Genomic DNA, 16,658 nt, shown 5'->3' on the forward strand with positions numbered 1-16,658 from the left:
CCCCTCAGAAACAGGGCTTTAGCCATGAGACTGGACTGTGTCGGACACATTTTCACTGTTTTTTTTTTATTTATTTTTTTTAAATCCCATTTTCTCCCCAATTTTTGTGGTATCCAATCCAATCGCTAGTAATTACTATCTTGTCTCATCGCTACAACTCCCGTACGGGCTCGGGAGAGACAAAGGTTGAAAGCCATGCGTCCTCCGAAGCACAACCCAACCAAGCCGCATGTACCTGGCCCCCTTGGTTAGCGCGCACTGCGCCCGGCCCGCCACAGGAGTCGCTGGAGCGCGATGAGACAAGGATATCCCTACCGGCCAAACCCTCCCTAACCCGGACGACGCTATGCCAATTGTGCGTCGCCCCACGGACCTCCCGGTCACGGCCGGCTGCGACAGAGCCTGGGCGCGAACCCAGAGACTCTGGTGGCGCAGTTAGCACTGCGATGCAGTGCCCTAGACCACTGCGCCACCCGGGAGGCACATTTTCACTGTTTTAATATGGTTTCAATGTTTCAGCTCATATTGTGAGCAGGGTTGGGGAGTAACAGATTACACAAAAACGGTAACTGTAATCCGTTACATTAGCAGCAAAAATATTGTAATCAGATTACCGATACTTTTGATAAACTAGATGATTACTTTGAGGATTACTTTTAAATTCAGAAAGGATGTTTGCGGAAAAAAAACGTTGACACTTCTGTTGATCAATGACATTCAAATCAGCATTGAAAAAAGTTTCAGTTTGTTCCATCTGAGCGAGTCTGACCACAAGTCAGAGACCACTATGATGAAACACCAAAATTAATGTGTTTGATGGATCGCGGGAAAAGAGCAGGTATAGGCTTTTGTAGGCTACAGTAAAAACTATGTCTTCCAATGGTGCGACTGCTGTCGGCAGCCAAAGATTATCCAATTTGAATAAACGCTTGGAGGTAAGGATGCCAGTAGTGGTGTAGTCTACGGCGATACGGATTTCACTTACTATTGATATCTACATAGCGCATTGATGTCAATCACACTGCTGCTCACTCATTTAGCTATTTTCGCTTTACGGATTGTGGTTGTTGTGGATGGCTGTTCACAAATCTAAATGTGTATTTGAACCCAATAATGGTTGGATTCAAGAAGTTTAAGCTGCCTATCAATCATTGTTTTTGAAACCAGTGGACAGCCAGTGAAAAATGTGCTCTTGCAACAGCTGTATAGTGCGGATCCAAATTTATGGAATAAAAGTGGGGCTTTTAATGCTCAATCTAATTCATGCTGATAAAAAAAAAACATAGGCCTAATGCACACATGCTCAAACTTGCACACTTTTGATAGACTTAAGTGGGCAATCTGTAGTTGCTACATCTATTTTTGGATTTATAAATGATTGAATTAATGAGCCCAATCAGTCCTCCATGACAACAAAATCATAAACAATACAGTAGGGCTGGCTAATACTGTATTTTCTTTTTTTTTTGGGTCATGCTCAGGTAAAACAATTTGGCTAATCTATACTTCCATATTTCCAAGGGGTATAACATTATTAATATGGCTGGAATTCTGATATATCTTTACATTAAAACCCAAAGTCTAATTTAATCGTACTATTATATGTAGTAGAAAGCGATGGGTTAGAAGAAGCCTACATAACCAACCCATAAAGTAAACTTTAACATCCATATATGGCCAGCTACATAAACTTTAACATTGATGTATCCTTCAATAGATGTCGTTCAATTGGTAACATACATTTTTGTCTTCTTCTAATAGATCTTAAGGGGAAAGTAATCTAAAAGTAAAGGAATGTAATCAGATTACGTTACTGAGTTTGGGTAATCCAAAAGTTACGTTACTGATTACAATTTTGGACAAGTAACTTGTAACTGTAACAGATTACACTTAGAAAGTAACCTACCGAACCCTGATTGTGAGTGTGCGCTGTGTAAACATGTTTGGATGGAAAAGCTAGCTAAAAGTTGTGTTAAGTTGTCTACCCCGAGTTGTTATGACATTGGTCAGACCACTGACGGAGTAGTTACGTGGTGTTGTGTTACGGTCATTACTCATGATGATGTAACGTGAGCTGGAAAACAGTCGTTTCAACAAGTGCGCTCTGTCCCTAAGTGGTGACTTGACCAGACGCATTATGACCCCAGGGAGGGCCCATGCCTCTCTCCCCCGTCCCCTGGTGCTGTGACCCAGCCCAGTCGGTCCCCCTCTCCACCAGGAGCCCCTCTGAGGCTGGCCATGCAAACCTGATTAACACTCTATTCTCATTCACGGAGAACAGCGATTTATGTGGGGTGACAGAAAATAATTATCTCCCAACAAACCGGTGCTTGTTATCACTGACCCTTAGTCCTCACCCCTATAAAACACTGGTGTTTGGGCCACAAGCGCTTGTAAATAAGGAGTGCCTCCCTATTTATGTCCATCAGAAATTAGTAGTGTTGGAAGTGAATGAAGCCTAAGCCCTCTATTACTAGGTGTGTACTGTATTGTACCTGAAGGAGATCCGTTTCGGATTGATAGGTAGTCAATAAAGTGGTGAATTGGGAGCAAAAGCAGTGTGCGGGCCTTCCTGTTCTTTACAGTATGTATACCATTAGCATGATTCCTGTTATTTACAGTATGTATACCATTAGCATGATTCCTGTTCTTTACAGTATGTACTGTATACCATTAGCATGATTCCTGTTCTTTACAGTATGTATACCATTAGCATGATTCCTGTTCTTTACAGTATGTATACCATTAGCATGATTCCTGTTCTTTACAGTATGTATACCATTAGCATGATTCCTGTTCTTTACAGTATGTATACCATTAGCATGATTCCTGTTCTTTACAGTATGTATACCATTAGCATGATTCCCATTCTTTACAGTATGTATACCATTAGCATGAGTCCTGTTATTACAGTATGTATGCCATTAGCATGATTCCTGTTCTTTACAGTATGTATACCATTAGCATGATTCCTGTTCTTTACAGTATGTATACCATTAGCATGATTCCTGTTCTTTACAGTATGTATACCATTAGCATGAGTCCTGTTATTACAGTATGTATGCCATTAGCATGATTCCTGTTCTTTACAGTATGTACTGTATACCATTAGCATGAGTCCTGTAATTTACACTATGTATACCATTAGCATGATTCCTGTTCTTTACAGTATGTATACCATTAGCATGATTCCTGTTCTTTACAGTATGTACTGTATACCATTAGCATGAGTCCTGTTATTACATTATGTATACCATTAGCATGATTCCCGTTCTTTATAGTATGTATACCATTAGCATAATTCCCATTCTTTACAGTATGTATACCATTAGTATGATTCCCGTTCTTTACAGTTTGTATACCATTAGCATGATTCCCGTTCTTTACAGTATGTACAGTATAGCATTAGCATGATTCCTGTTCTTTACAGTATGTACTGTATACCATTAGCATGATTCCCGTTCTTTACAGTATGTACTGTATACCATTAGCATGAGTCCTGTTATTACAGTATGTATACCATTAGCATGATTCCCATTCTTTACAGTATGTATACCATTAGCAGGATTCCCGTTCTTTACAGTTTGTATACCATTAGCATGATTCAAAATTCCTTCAACCGTGCATCATCAGAGGGAGGAAACACCTTCATACATCTCCTATAGGGGAAAGCTGGAGAAATACCATTTCATAAAGTTTACCACACCAGCATACATGTTTGGGTAATGACTTATTATTACCAGTATTTTCTTTGGTGGTAGGTTTGCTTGTGCTGTGGAAATGCTTATATCCTGGCTAGATTTATGTCCCAATTTGACCTAGTGTGTTGGAACGGCTGTCTTTCAACTAATCCTATAGATGGGCTTTTGGGGAAAACAGTTGAGGCCTGCACTTAATTACGTTTGGAGTGAATGGTTTTGGTAACAAGCTCCTCTAGGACATGTGCTGTAATGTCTACAGTCTCCATGATCAGTATGCTTTGGGAACGCATGCCAAGATGTGGTCCATTTTTTGTGAGAGGAAGTGATCGAGTGTTTAGTAAACTGCAGGGCAAATTGCAGAAACTTGTATTGGAGACTTAGGAACTAACAGTTGTGTGGTTATATGGTCAAGGTGTCCCAGGTGAACACTTTTAAGATTGTAATTATTTGCATACCTCTTGTGGATCCCCTAACCATTACATTCAGCTATGGTGTAATAATACAGATATGATGAAAACAATCAAAATAACCAATTATTTCAATTTCCAAACTTTGTTTCAGTAGTTCCAGCGATTACGGCTGATCTATTCAAAAGGTCAGTGTTAGGAGGGAACCTATAAAAGTCCATTCTTCGCTGTCTGCACACGGATGGCTTGAGCCATATGGTTGTATTGGGCTGTTTTACGAGGAGCTCCACAGCCCTCAGTGGATCCACTCAGACAAAGATCCACTGATGTCAGAATAAACCGTGCTCTCTGGCAGACCAGGCAGCTGCATCATTTACAGGCCTAGCTGCTTTAGATCCAAAATCTGCGTTTTGTTCTGAGGGTGTTTTTCACTCCAGCAGGGTGAAATGAACTGTGTCTTTCAGTTAATGGGGCAGACGGACAAACGATTCAGGAGAGCAGCCCTGAAAAGAGCCAAAATGCTTTTTCTTCATGGCAGTTCTGACGCTCGACTTGCGTTGACCTTAATTGAAGGCTAAGGGGCTTCTTTTAATAAAAAGCCAATCGTGTCAGATATGATGGTCTGTTTGTTGCAGGCAGCATATACGAAATGACGGATAAGTTGATTTAGTGGCAGTTACTGCAGTGTAAACAATAAAGGGGGTTTCCATGTCATAAATATGCCTACTGGTATACACTAAATGTATTTTACCATATATAGCTTTTTCTCTGTACATGTTTAATATTACAATGTATAAATAAACTGTATTTACAATGTACTGTACAGACTGTACTGTACTATATTTCATTATACATATTGATGTTCCTTCCATAACTTTTGGTCACAGTTACATAAGTCTAAAGTGATGCAGATAGAATGAATCATTCTAGAACAGCCAATATGAGGATGGGGATTGCCTAGATTTATTGTTTTCAGATGTTGCCATCTCAAAGAGAACGGTCATGGAGATTTCCACATCAGTGTTCGTCTCTCCGAGCCCTTTCTATAGCCATTTACTCTAAATCCCTTTCTCACACAGTACATCTCAAAGTAATTGTTGTATATGTTTATTCCATGTGTAACTCTGTGTTGTTGTTTGTGTCGCACTGCTTTGCTTCATCTTGGCCAGGTCGCAGTTGTAAATAAGAACTTGTTCTCAACTAGCTTACCTAGTTAAATAAAGGTGAAATATATATATATTTTTTAATTGCACAACTATTTTGTCATTGACATTTACATTTCTGTTCAGATTACAGTATATTTATCAAACCTGACTCATATGAAAAGTACACCCACATGAATTATTGTCCTAAGTTGTACAACGTTAAGCAGTTTCAGGTTACAAATCTAATGAGATCAAACCCATATTATATACATACCTTGTTCTTTCCTTTCACCAGTTCAGTTTGGTTGTTTATGCTCTCAATCCAGTTGTGTGAGTAGTTCCCTTTATCATCCGTTTGAACTGGGATTGGCTCAGTGTAAAGGGTGCACCTATAGGACAGAGGAAATCAGTGATTACTCAACTAGACGAAACGGCTGCAGGTTACCTAAAATATGAACTCAGTTTTGTAAATTAGTACATAATATTGGACAGGAGACTGTTAGAGCAAGACGCTGTGTGGCCATGACATAATTTCCTGTATTTAATTAGTGGGAACCAGAAATGATACTATGGACCATCGATTGATAATATGGACCAGTGATAGCTGTCCAAACGGTTTGACAATGTGTCACTCTGAAACGGCAGGAATTAAACACTAAGAAGCTCTGACTAACACCATAGCTTTTGTATGGCCTTTTAGGGTGCAGTGAGCTACAGCCCAGTTAAACCAGACTGCCTGCTGAGGGGAACAATCAGGCTGATAAGGAGCGAGGCGGTCAGGATGAAACTGCAGTGTGACAGGAAGCCCCATGCTATGCTTTTTATTTTATCCCTTATTTTACCAGGTAAATTGACTGAGAACACATTCTCATTTACAGCAACGACCTGGGGAATAGTTACAGTGGAGCGGAGGGGGAATAAATGAGACAACTGGAAGTTGGGGATGATTAGGTGGCCATGATGGTATGAGGGCCAGATTGAGAATTTAGCCAGGATTAACACCCCTACAATAAGTGCCATGGGATCTTTCGTGACCACACAGAGAGTCAGGACATCCTTTTAACATCCCATCCAAAAGACGGCACCCTACACAGGGCAATGTCCCCAATCACTGCCCTGGGGCATTGGGATATTATATATTTTTTTAGACCAGAGGAAAGAATGCCTCCTACTGGCCATTCAACACAACTCCCAGCAGCATCTGGTCTCCCATCCAGGGACTGACCAGGACCAACCCTGCTTTCACCTCGACTAACCTGTACCCCCACACATTGACTCGGTACCGGTACCCCTGTATAGAGCCTCGTTATTGTTTTGTAATTTTCTTGTGTTACTTTTTGATTTGATTTTTTTACTTTAGTTCATTTAGTAAATATTTTCTTAACTCTATTTCTTGAACTGCATTGTTGGTTAGGGGCTTTTAAGCAAGCATTTCACAGTAAGTTCTACACCTGTTGTATTCAGCGCATGTGACAAATAACATTTGATTTGATTTGATTAGCTTCAGAGGCAATTCAGCAGTGGGATGCAGGGTGGTATGCTGCTGGCTATGCGTCACCTCGAACAGGAAACCCCCCCACTCTCTGGCCAGAGGAGATAAGCCTGTTCCCCAAACCTTATTGGGTCAACAAGGGACAGCTGATACCATCTTACCCTGCTGCTGATAAAGAAACCACCCCCCACCCTTCATCTCTCCCCATCTCCCAATCACTCTTTCTTTAACTCCCAACTGCTATCTGAGACGTTACGCTTCCCCAACCACAAGGGGACTGTGATTTGTGATTTATATGAGGTCCCATCCTGAAATGATAAGTGGTCAATTTGCAGTGACAGGTACTTGAAGTGGGTCTGAACTGTATAAAACAAACAGTTGGCTCAATCTGCCTCCAATCAGGCCGTGGCTGGCCTGGGCTGTTTCTCTGTCTGAAGCCACTCCCTCATTAGCTGTTGAAAAAACAAGCCCTTTTCAGCGTCAAACGTTTATGAGCCACTGTTTCCATTGCCAGAGTTGATTATCTTTAGAGCTGCAGAAACGGGGCACTTTGACACAGCTTGACCCTCCGCCATTATTTCTGTCACAAATTTGGCGTACCAAGAGTGGGTTTTTTAACCAATAATTATGGATAATTAACAGAAGCACTTGTCAAGTTAAAGCGCAAGAAGTGTAACATAATTCAGGCCCTCCGTTGTGAGGCCGTCCAGAGACGTGTTTTTCTAGCGGTGTTTTGTCCTGATAATCCCACGGTAATGGCCCATTGTTTGCCTGATTTTACGCCTCAGAAAGGACCCCTGCTGTCACTGACTGTGTTCTGGATGCTCTGGCTTTCAGGGAATGTTCATGTTGTTAAAGGTTCACTAGCAGGTCGACATTCACGCCCACGTCACTCATACCACACGCTCTGTCCCGTTCAGCTTTATAAAAGCTTGGGGAGTCTGAGACTAATATATCCTCTATCCCCGCCCACAGAGCCAACGGCCACAAATGAGTGGAGAATTCTCCGGGGCTGCATTTCTTTGATAAATGACTGTATTTTGGGCCAGAGTCAATTAAAAGGATGTAGGCATGCTTATGGAGAAGGAGCCCCGGGCTTGCCCGGTGGTTCTGGACTCCAGACTCACACAGATGATCTGGTTTTGTGTCTGTCTTTGTATGTGTGTCTGTCTTTGTATGTGCATCTGTTCTTGTATGTGTGTCTGTCTGTCTGTTTGTCTGTCTGTCTGATTGTCTTTCTATGTGTGTCTGTCTGTCTGTCTGTCTGTCTGTCTGTCTGTTTGTCTTTGTATGTGTGTCTGTCTGTCTGTTTGTCTTTGTATGTGTGTATGTCTGTCTGTTTGTCTTTGTATGTGTGTCTGTCTGTCTGTTTGTCTTTGTATGTGTGTCTGTCTGTCTGTTTGTCTTTATATGTGTGTGTGTGTCTGTCTGTTTGTCTTTGTATGTGTGTCTGTCTGTCTGTTTGTCTTTGTATGTATGTGTGTCTGTCTGTTTGTCTTTGTATGTGTGTGTGTCTGTCTGTTTGTCTTTGTATGTGTGTCTGTCTGTCTGTCTGTCTTTGTATGTGTGTCTGTCTGTCTGTTTGTCTTTATATGTGTGTGTGTATCTGTCTGTTTGTCTTTGTGTATGTGTGTGTGTCTGTCTGTACGATCCAGTTCCAATACTGTGACAGCTGAGCTCAGCGTCCAACAAATCTAAACACTCATCCAAAACATAACCAGGAGGTGCACTGGCTAAGACAAAGCTGGTCTGCTTTACCAATCATGTCTATTCATACAGGCCCGAGAGTGGACAATAAAACTCAAGGCAGTGTGGACAAGGCAGTGTTTCACCATACCTACAGAAATAACTAGAAATGCACAGTGACCCCTGGATGAGAAAACACACAACACTCCCTATGACCTATCTCTGTTTTCTGCATGAAACTGGCCGTTTCTGTCATTCGAAACTGTAGTCAGATGGTCTTGGTGACTAAGTATGGTTTACAGAAAAACAACGAAAGTACCTTACCAGTGAAGGAACATTGTGAAAGTGAAAAACAAGAAGTGAAGAATGCAGAATTGTGTTACTGGAAGCGTTAAGGTTAAAAGGCACTGATGCAGTAAAATAATTCAAAGAAAATGGTCTTCACAGTTTAGTTAATGATTTAGTTCCCCCCCCCCACCCCCGAATAAACAGGCCAGGATGGTGTGTCGGTGACTCACTCTTTGTCGGTTGGGTCAGGATGGCATGGTTGCCAGAGCCACGTGATGTCGGGCATGGGCACTCCAAAGGCGGTGCAGGTTAGCTGGTGCTGCTTGCCGAACATGTATGGTTGGACGTCCACCGAGGCCACCTCCTCTTCTGAGATCATAGGCCTCACTGAGACACAGACAAAGAGATCAGACACTGTTGCATTAACCGTTACACTACCTGGCTGTTGGAGGTCATAATGTCTTTATAAAGATAGAGGTCTGTCATCATGATGAATAACCATGGAAAAGGTGCCATCAACATCCAGTTGTCATCTAGCCTCAGAGAGTGGGCTTTGAAGTGCTTGAAAATGGCTGAGTGATTGCATAGCCCTGATACCCTGTGGTTGTCCATCACATCAGGGTGTCACAGTGTCCCAGAGCCTGACCTCTACCCTGCTGCCTCTGGGACAGATGTGGCCCTATGCCCAGGCCCAGGTCAGTGGATCAGCAGTGTGGGAGAACACAGCAGTAATCAACACCAGACTGACTGGTGGACGGACACAGACAGACTGGATGCCATCCCCAGGAAAATGTTCACATCAGTTAATCATTGTCAACCAGTCAGTGTGTGTGTGTGTGTGTGTGTGTGTTTGTTTTGTTTGTATGCCTGGATGCATTGGTGAGGCTGAGGCTGAAGTCATAACATGGTTTCTCTCAGCAATGTCCTCAGTTCAAGCCCCGGCTGCTGAATATTTGAGATCTGAAGCACTGGGGCTGAACTTCAAACGCTTGATGAACGATGTTTAAAATGGTTGCCTAACTGTTCCCAGGAATCTCTTGATTTCTCCTTCCATTGTTTTTGTCTGTGAGAGTGGGTCATTTTTTTGCCATTCCAATAACTATGTTGCGTTGAGCAATCGGGACAGCAAGTGTCCATAGATAACATTTATATGAGGGAGAGAGGGGGCTGATCTTTCCACTTTGGCATGGTAGGGGGATTCCTGGGTAATGTGCAGGGAATGGGATGGAAATACTTTGTTATGCATTCTTTTGCCCCCCGTCGCCAGCTTGGAGTAGTATCTGAGTGGCACACGTGTTGCTCAACAGAGTTCTTAAGGGCAGGCCGATTGCACTCCCCGGCTCTCCATCCAACACACGATCAAAGCCCCAGAAGATAACACCGACCACTTCTACAACCGCTGGTGTTAACAACCATCAGTATTTATATGGCCATCATTACAATATATTTGTTTGAACAGTCTTTGCTAAAGCATATAAAGTACACAAATAGCCCTATATAATGGACAGAACACGGTTGTTTACACAAGTGGTGCTGGTCCAGATGGGCTACATACACATGGAGAGGATGTAAACAAATGATTGCCCAAGATGACGCTTATAATGGAGTTATGTCCGTCCCTGCCTTAGCCCAGTGAGACCTTGCCTTCACGCAGTACCAGTTCTGAACGCACTGACCCACCGTAGATGGTGACCTTGGCTGAGGCGTGCTTTTTGTTCCCCATCTCAGCGTTCCCTATCTCAGCCGTGCACCTGTACGTGAGGAGCTAGAGAGGCTGGGTTCCTGTCATACTGCAGGCCAGGACCAACCGGGGGCTTGAACCCAATGTGCCGAGGCTGGTCGAAATGCTGAGGCCCAAAGTCCAGGCCATTGCTTTATTTCCTCAGGATGGCCAGTCATTTGGAGGGACAAGGAATGGGGTATAGGATGGGATAGAGCGGCGATTTAAAAGGAGCTTTACCTCGGACTACCAGAGTGTAGCTGAGATTCCTGTAGAGGCCTCTCTCCTTGTTGCCCAGGGCGATGGTGAAGACCCCGGCATCCTTCTGCTTCACGTCCTTGATGAGTAGGTTGTAGCCTGAAGACTCGTAACAAGTGGAGTTCTCGTTGATGGGGACGCCATCCTTATACCTGGGAACGAGATACACCAACATTTGCTTTAGAAGTTCAGCTCATCATAATGTACTGATATGAAAGTTGTGATGATAATTAGTGAGCAACTCTATATCCCAAATCAAATACTCGCATGCTTCAGTTTAGTGCACACAGTCACAACAGAGCTATTATATTCAGACAGGAGTTGACAATACACACAGTGAAATGTCCCAGCAGCTGAACTCAGTCTCACCATGTGATGGTGTCGGTTGGTGGCAGTGCATTGACCTTGGGTTCAAACATCAGCTTGTTTCTACCCTCTGTGTAGACTACTCTCCTGGCCCATTCATTCTTATAGGACACATTCAGGTATGGATGTTCTGAAATCACACGGGAGAAGACCAATGATGAAAGTATTAAAACGACTGTCGAAAAACAACAGTATAAATGTACTATCAATGAGGTCACACAATGAATGCCCAAGATGACCCTTACAATGGAGTTATGTCTGTCTCTGCCTTAGCTCAGAGAGACCTTGCCTTCTCGCAGTACCAGTTCCTTAAACACTGACCCACCGTAGATGGTGACCTTGGCTGAGGCTTGTTCCTTTTTTCCCATCTCAGCGTTCCCTATCTCCGCCGTGCACCTGTACATGCCCCTGTCGTCCATGGTGATGTTGGACAAGGTGATGGCTTTGTACATCCTGGTGATCAAAGCCGGATTCTCTCTGATCTTATTGACGGTGGGGTTCCGATTGACCTGGGGACGCAAAGGTATTCATCAACAACCCTGAAACATTGACCAGTAATTGACCAGTAATCTTAAAAGATGTTGAATGACTAAGAACTTACCATCCTCTTTGGGTATTCCCATTGGAAGTTGATCCTTCCGTTGAAGGTGGTCTCTGCAGAGCAGTTGAGGACCAGAGTATCTCCCACTAACAGCTTGATACGTTCAGGGTTGATCTTTACGTTCCTCAGGAAGTTAGCTATGCAAGCAGAGTTAGAAGGGAAGACACAGTGAAAATGAATCAACATCCTCAGTAATTCCTCTGTCTCTCGTGGCCCTTTCCTGCAGTCACATGACCGAGTGGCTTCATGGGTGGAATGTTACTAATATTTTTCATAATTTCATCATTAATAAACATTGTTTAAAGAAACCCTCAGACAATCTGATGCTTCTATGTGAAACGGTTTTGTTATATTTCAGTCTTCTGTAATGTACACTACCGTTCAAAAGTTTGGGGTCACTTAGAAATGTCCTTGTTTTTGAAAGAAAAGCACATTTTTGGCCCATTAACATAACATCAAATTGATCAGAAATACAGTGTAGACATTGGTAATGTTGTAAATGACTTTTGTAGCTGGAAACGGCAGATTTTCATAGAATATCTACATAGGTGTACAGAGGCCCATTATCAGCAACCATCACTCCTGTGTTCCAATGGCACGTTGTGTTAGCTAATCCAAGTTTATCATTTTAAAAGGCTAATTGATCATTAGAAAACCCTTTTGCAATTATGTTAGCACAGCTGAAAACTGTTGCCTTAATTAAAGAAGCAATACAACGTGCCTTCTTTAGACTAGTTGAGTATCTGGAGCATCAGCATTTGTGGGTTTGATTACAGGCTCAAAATGGCCAGAAACAAAGACCTTTATTCTTAAACTCGTCAGTCTATTCTTGTTCTGAGAAATGAAGGCTATTCCATGCGAGAAATTGCCAAGAAACTGAAGATCTCGTACAACGCTGTGTACTACTCCCTTCACAGAACAGCGTAAACTGTCTCTAACCAGAATAGAAAGAGGAGTGGGAGGCCCCGGTGCACAACTGAGCAAGAGGACAAGTACATTAGAGTGTCTAGTTTGAGAAACAGACGCCTCACAAGTCCTCAACTGGGAGCTTCATTAAATAGTACCCGCAAAACACCAGTCTCAAGAGGCAACTCTGGGATACTGGCCTTCTAGGCAGAGTTGCAAAGAAAAAGACATATCTCAGACTGGCCAATAAAAATAAAAGATTAAGATGGGCAAAAGAACACAGACACTGGACAGAGGAAGATTGGAAAAAAGTGTTATGGACAGACAAATCTAAGTTTGAGGTGTTCGGATCACAAAGAATAACATTTGTGAGACGCAGAAAACATGAAAAGATGCTGAAGGAGTGAACCATCTGTCATCATGGTGGAGGCAATGTGATGGTCTGAGGGTGCTTAGGTGGTGGTAAAGTGGGAGATTTGTACAGGGTAAAAGGGATCTTGAAGAAGGAAGGCTATCACTCCATTTTGCAATGCCATGCCATACCCTGTGGACGGCGCTTAAGTGGAGCCAATTTCCTCCTACAACAGCACAATGACCCAAAGCACAGCTCCAAACTATGCAATAACTATTTAGGGAAGAAGCAATCAGCTGGTATTCTGTCTATAATGAAGTGGCCAGCACAGTCACCAAATCTCAACCCTATTGAGCTGTTGTGGGAGTAGCTTGACCTTATGGTACGTAAGAAGTGCCCATCAAGCCAATCTAACTTGTGGGAGGTGCTTCAGGAAGCATGGGGTGAAATCTCTTCAGATTACCTCCACAAATTGACAACTAGAATGCCAAAGGTATGCAAGGCTGTAATTGCTGTAAATTGAGGATTCTTTGATGAAAGCAAAGTTTGAAGGACACAATTACTATTTCAATTAAAAATAATTATTTATAACCTATTCATTTTGCAACTCAAAAAATAAGGACATTTCTAAGTGACCCCAAACTTATGAATGGTAGTGTATATCAAGTGCAATATTGGGATGCTATTTTTATTTTTATTTCAACTCTATATCTGACATGGTACAGGCGTATTATTTCTTTAAGCCCATAAACATGTGTGTGAGGTGTATACTTTTGTGTCAAAGTAGATTTGTTTTAGACTACCAAGAAACACTCTGTGTAACCCTGATTTAGCTCACTGCAAAACAAGGTTAAAAGCTCAATTAGAAAAGGAGAAGTTACTCACTTTGCCTCAGAGGGATGTACTGCGACTGGACCTGTTGGCCATTGACGCTGGTGACACAGGTCAGGAGACGAAAGGATTCGTAGGGACCATATGGGATCACAAAGCCTATTTTGGGGTCCCATTCCTTCCATTGTTCTATCTCCTCTGATAAGGGTGGCAGCTGTAAGAAGAGACAGGTAGCAAAGTGTTTGTCAAAGGGCTTATATGTTTAGTCACACTTCTAGTTCTGCAGTCTTTAAAAAGCACTCAGCCAGTCAGACTAAAATACGAAGTGGGCAACTGGCTTTGATATGAAACTCCACACTCCAATGAGCTCAGTTGGAGATGACAGACCATTAGAACCAACTTCTAATTCATTTTCATGGTTTTATGGAGTGTAACTATCACAATTATCCACACAGCGATGCACGGAGCACTGTTGACTTTGAACAAGGGATGAAATGGATGGACGTGGCCAAGGCCTACCACTGCAGTTGTTTGTTCTCCAGCCAAGTGTTATGCTGCTGGGAGAGGAGCGAGAGGGGAAGGAAGGAAGTAGGTAGGAAGGAAAGAGAAATGCCAGAGATCTTCCAGTAGCAGGGAGGTCACACAGCCCACTAACTTTGCCATCCGAATAAGACGTATGAGGTCTGGCATCATGTCAACATGCAACAGAAGACGCACTCTGTTCATTGTTGCACATCATTTATAGGAAGGCCGTCTCGTGTTATAGGATACTGTAATAAGACAAGGAGCTTGGTCACTGTGACCCAGTACCCTACACCCAGCTCCTTCGAGAGAGATTTCCTCCTATAGTTTTATTAAAAACCACTTAACCTTCCTCAGGAGCACCATCGGCCTACTGTTGTTGTTTTTTTAATTCTACCCCCTTTTTCTCCACAATTTCATGTTATCCAACTACTATCCAGTTACGATCCAGCGCCTTAGACCGCTGCGCCACTTGGGAGGCCCCGGCCTATTGTTTTTGACTGGATATAGTGCCTTGCAAAAGTATTCATTCCCCTTGGCATTTTTTTCCTATTCTGTTGCATTTCAACCTGTAATTTAAATAGATTTTTATTTGGATTTAATGTAATGGACATACACAAAATAGTTCAAATTGGTGAAGTGAAATGAAAAAAATAACTTGTTTAAAAAAATAAAAATAAATTAAAAACGGAAAAGTGGTGCGTGCATATGTATTCACCCCCTTTGCTATGAAGCCCCTAAATAAGATCTGGTGGAACCAATTACCTTCAGAAGTCACATAATTAGTTAAATAAAGTCCACCTGTGTGCAATCTAAGTGTCACATGATCTGTCACATGATCTCAGTATATATACACACCTGTTCTGAAAGGCACCAGAGTTTGCAATACCACTAAGCAAGAGGCACCACCATGCAAGCGGCACCATGAAGACCAAAGAGCTCTCCAAACAGGTCAGGGACAAAGATGTGGAGAAGTACAGATCAGGGTTGGGTTATAAAAAAATATCCAAAACTTTGAACATCCCACAGAGGGTCGCCCACCAAAACTCATGGACCATGCAAGGAGGGCATTAATCAGAGAGGCAACAAAGAGACCAAAGATAACCCTGAAGGAGCTGCAAAGCTCCACAGCGGAGATTAGAGTATCTGTCCATAGGACCACTTTAAGCCGTACACTCCACAGAGCTGGGCTTTACGGAAGAGTGGCCAGAAAAAAGCCATTGCTTAAAGAAAAGAATAAGCAAACATGTTTGGTGTTTGCCAAAAGGCACGTGGGGGACTCCCCAAACATATGGAAGAAGGTACTTTGGTCAGATGAGACTAAAATTGAGCTTTTTGGCCATCAAGGAAAACGCTATGTCTGGCACAAACCCAACACCTCTCATCACCCCGAGAACACCATCCCCACAGTGAAGCATGGAGGTGGCAGCATCATGCTGTGGGGATGTTTTTTATCGACAGGGACTGGGAAACTGGTCAGAATTGAAGGAATGATGGATGGCACTAAATACAGGGAAATTCTTGAGGGAAACTTGTTTGAATTTAAATTCCAGAGATTTGAGACTGGGACGGAGGTTCACCTTCCAGCAGGACAATGGCCCTAAGCATACTGCGCTAAAGCAACACTCGAGTGGTTTAAGGGGACACATTTAAATGTCTTGGAATGGCCTAGTCAAAGCCCAGACCTCAATCCAATTGAGAATCTGTGGTATGACTTAAAATTGCTGTCCATCAGCGGAACCCATCCAACTTGAAGGAGCTGGAACAGTTTTGCCTTGAAGAACGGGCAAAATCCCAGTGGCTTGATGTGCCAAGCTTATTGAGACATGCCCCAATAGACTTGCAGCTGTAATTTCTGCAAAAGGTGGCTCTACAAAGTATTGACTTTGGGGGGGGTGAATAGCTATGCACGTTCAAGTTTTCAGTTTTTTTGTGATATTTCTTGTTTGTTTCCAATAAAAAATATTTTGCATCTTTAAAGTGGTAGGCATGTTTTGTAAATAAATGATACAAACCCCCCAAAAATACATTTAAATTCCAGGTTGTAAGGCAACAAAATAGGAAAAATGCCAAGGGGGGTGAATATTTTCGCAAGCCACTGTATGTATTGCTTTTTAGACCAGCATTTCCTGGACAAGATGTTTATAACAGGAGGTCTTCTATATTTAGAGAGAGATTTTATTCTGCAGAAAAAATATATTGGAGGACCTTCCTGTTCTTAGCAGGAAGCAGACAGGATGACTCCCTCTCCTGCCCCTGAGCTTCCCCTCTCTGTGGCCACTGTCTGTTCCCGAATGCTTGAGTGGCCTACCGTTTGATGGGTGTGAGAACTCCAAAGATGCCCATAGTGCAGAGCCCCTGTGTTTATCATGTCTCTTTGCGA

General features: G+C 42.6%; 1 protein-coding gene across 1 annotated transcript in view; it reads right to left on the reverse strand.

Moving 5' to 3' along the window:
• LOC120046992 (vascular endothelial growth factor receptor kdr-like) overlaps nucleotides 1-16,658 on the reverse strand; it is a 65,476-nt gene that overhangs the window by 35,389 nt on the left and 13,429 nt on the right. Inside the window, 7 exon segments of the mRNA XM_038992540.1 lie at nucleotides 5,528-5,642; nucleotides 8,950-9,106; nucleotides 10,680-10,849; nucleotides 11,067-11,193; nucleotides 11,389-11,572; nucleotides 11,665-11,801; nucleotides 13,808-13,967. Of these exon segments, the coding sequence (XP_038848468.1) occupies nucleotides 5,528-5,642; nucleotides 8,950-9,106; nucleotides 10,680-10,849; nucleotides 11,067-11,193; nucleotides 11,389-11,572; nucleotides 11,665-11,801; nucleotides 13,808-13,967 (1,050 nt within the window).

This window comes from Salvelinus namaycush, chromosome 5 (genome assembly GCF_016432855.1).
Source record: "Salvelinus namaycush isolate Seneca chromosome 5, SaNama_1.0, whole genome shotgun sequence".
NCBI lineage: Eukaryota > Metazoa > Chordata > Actinopteri > Salmoniformes > Salmonidae > Salvelinus > Salvelinus namaycush.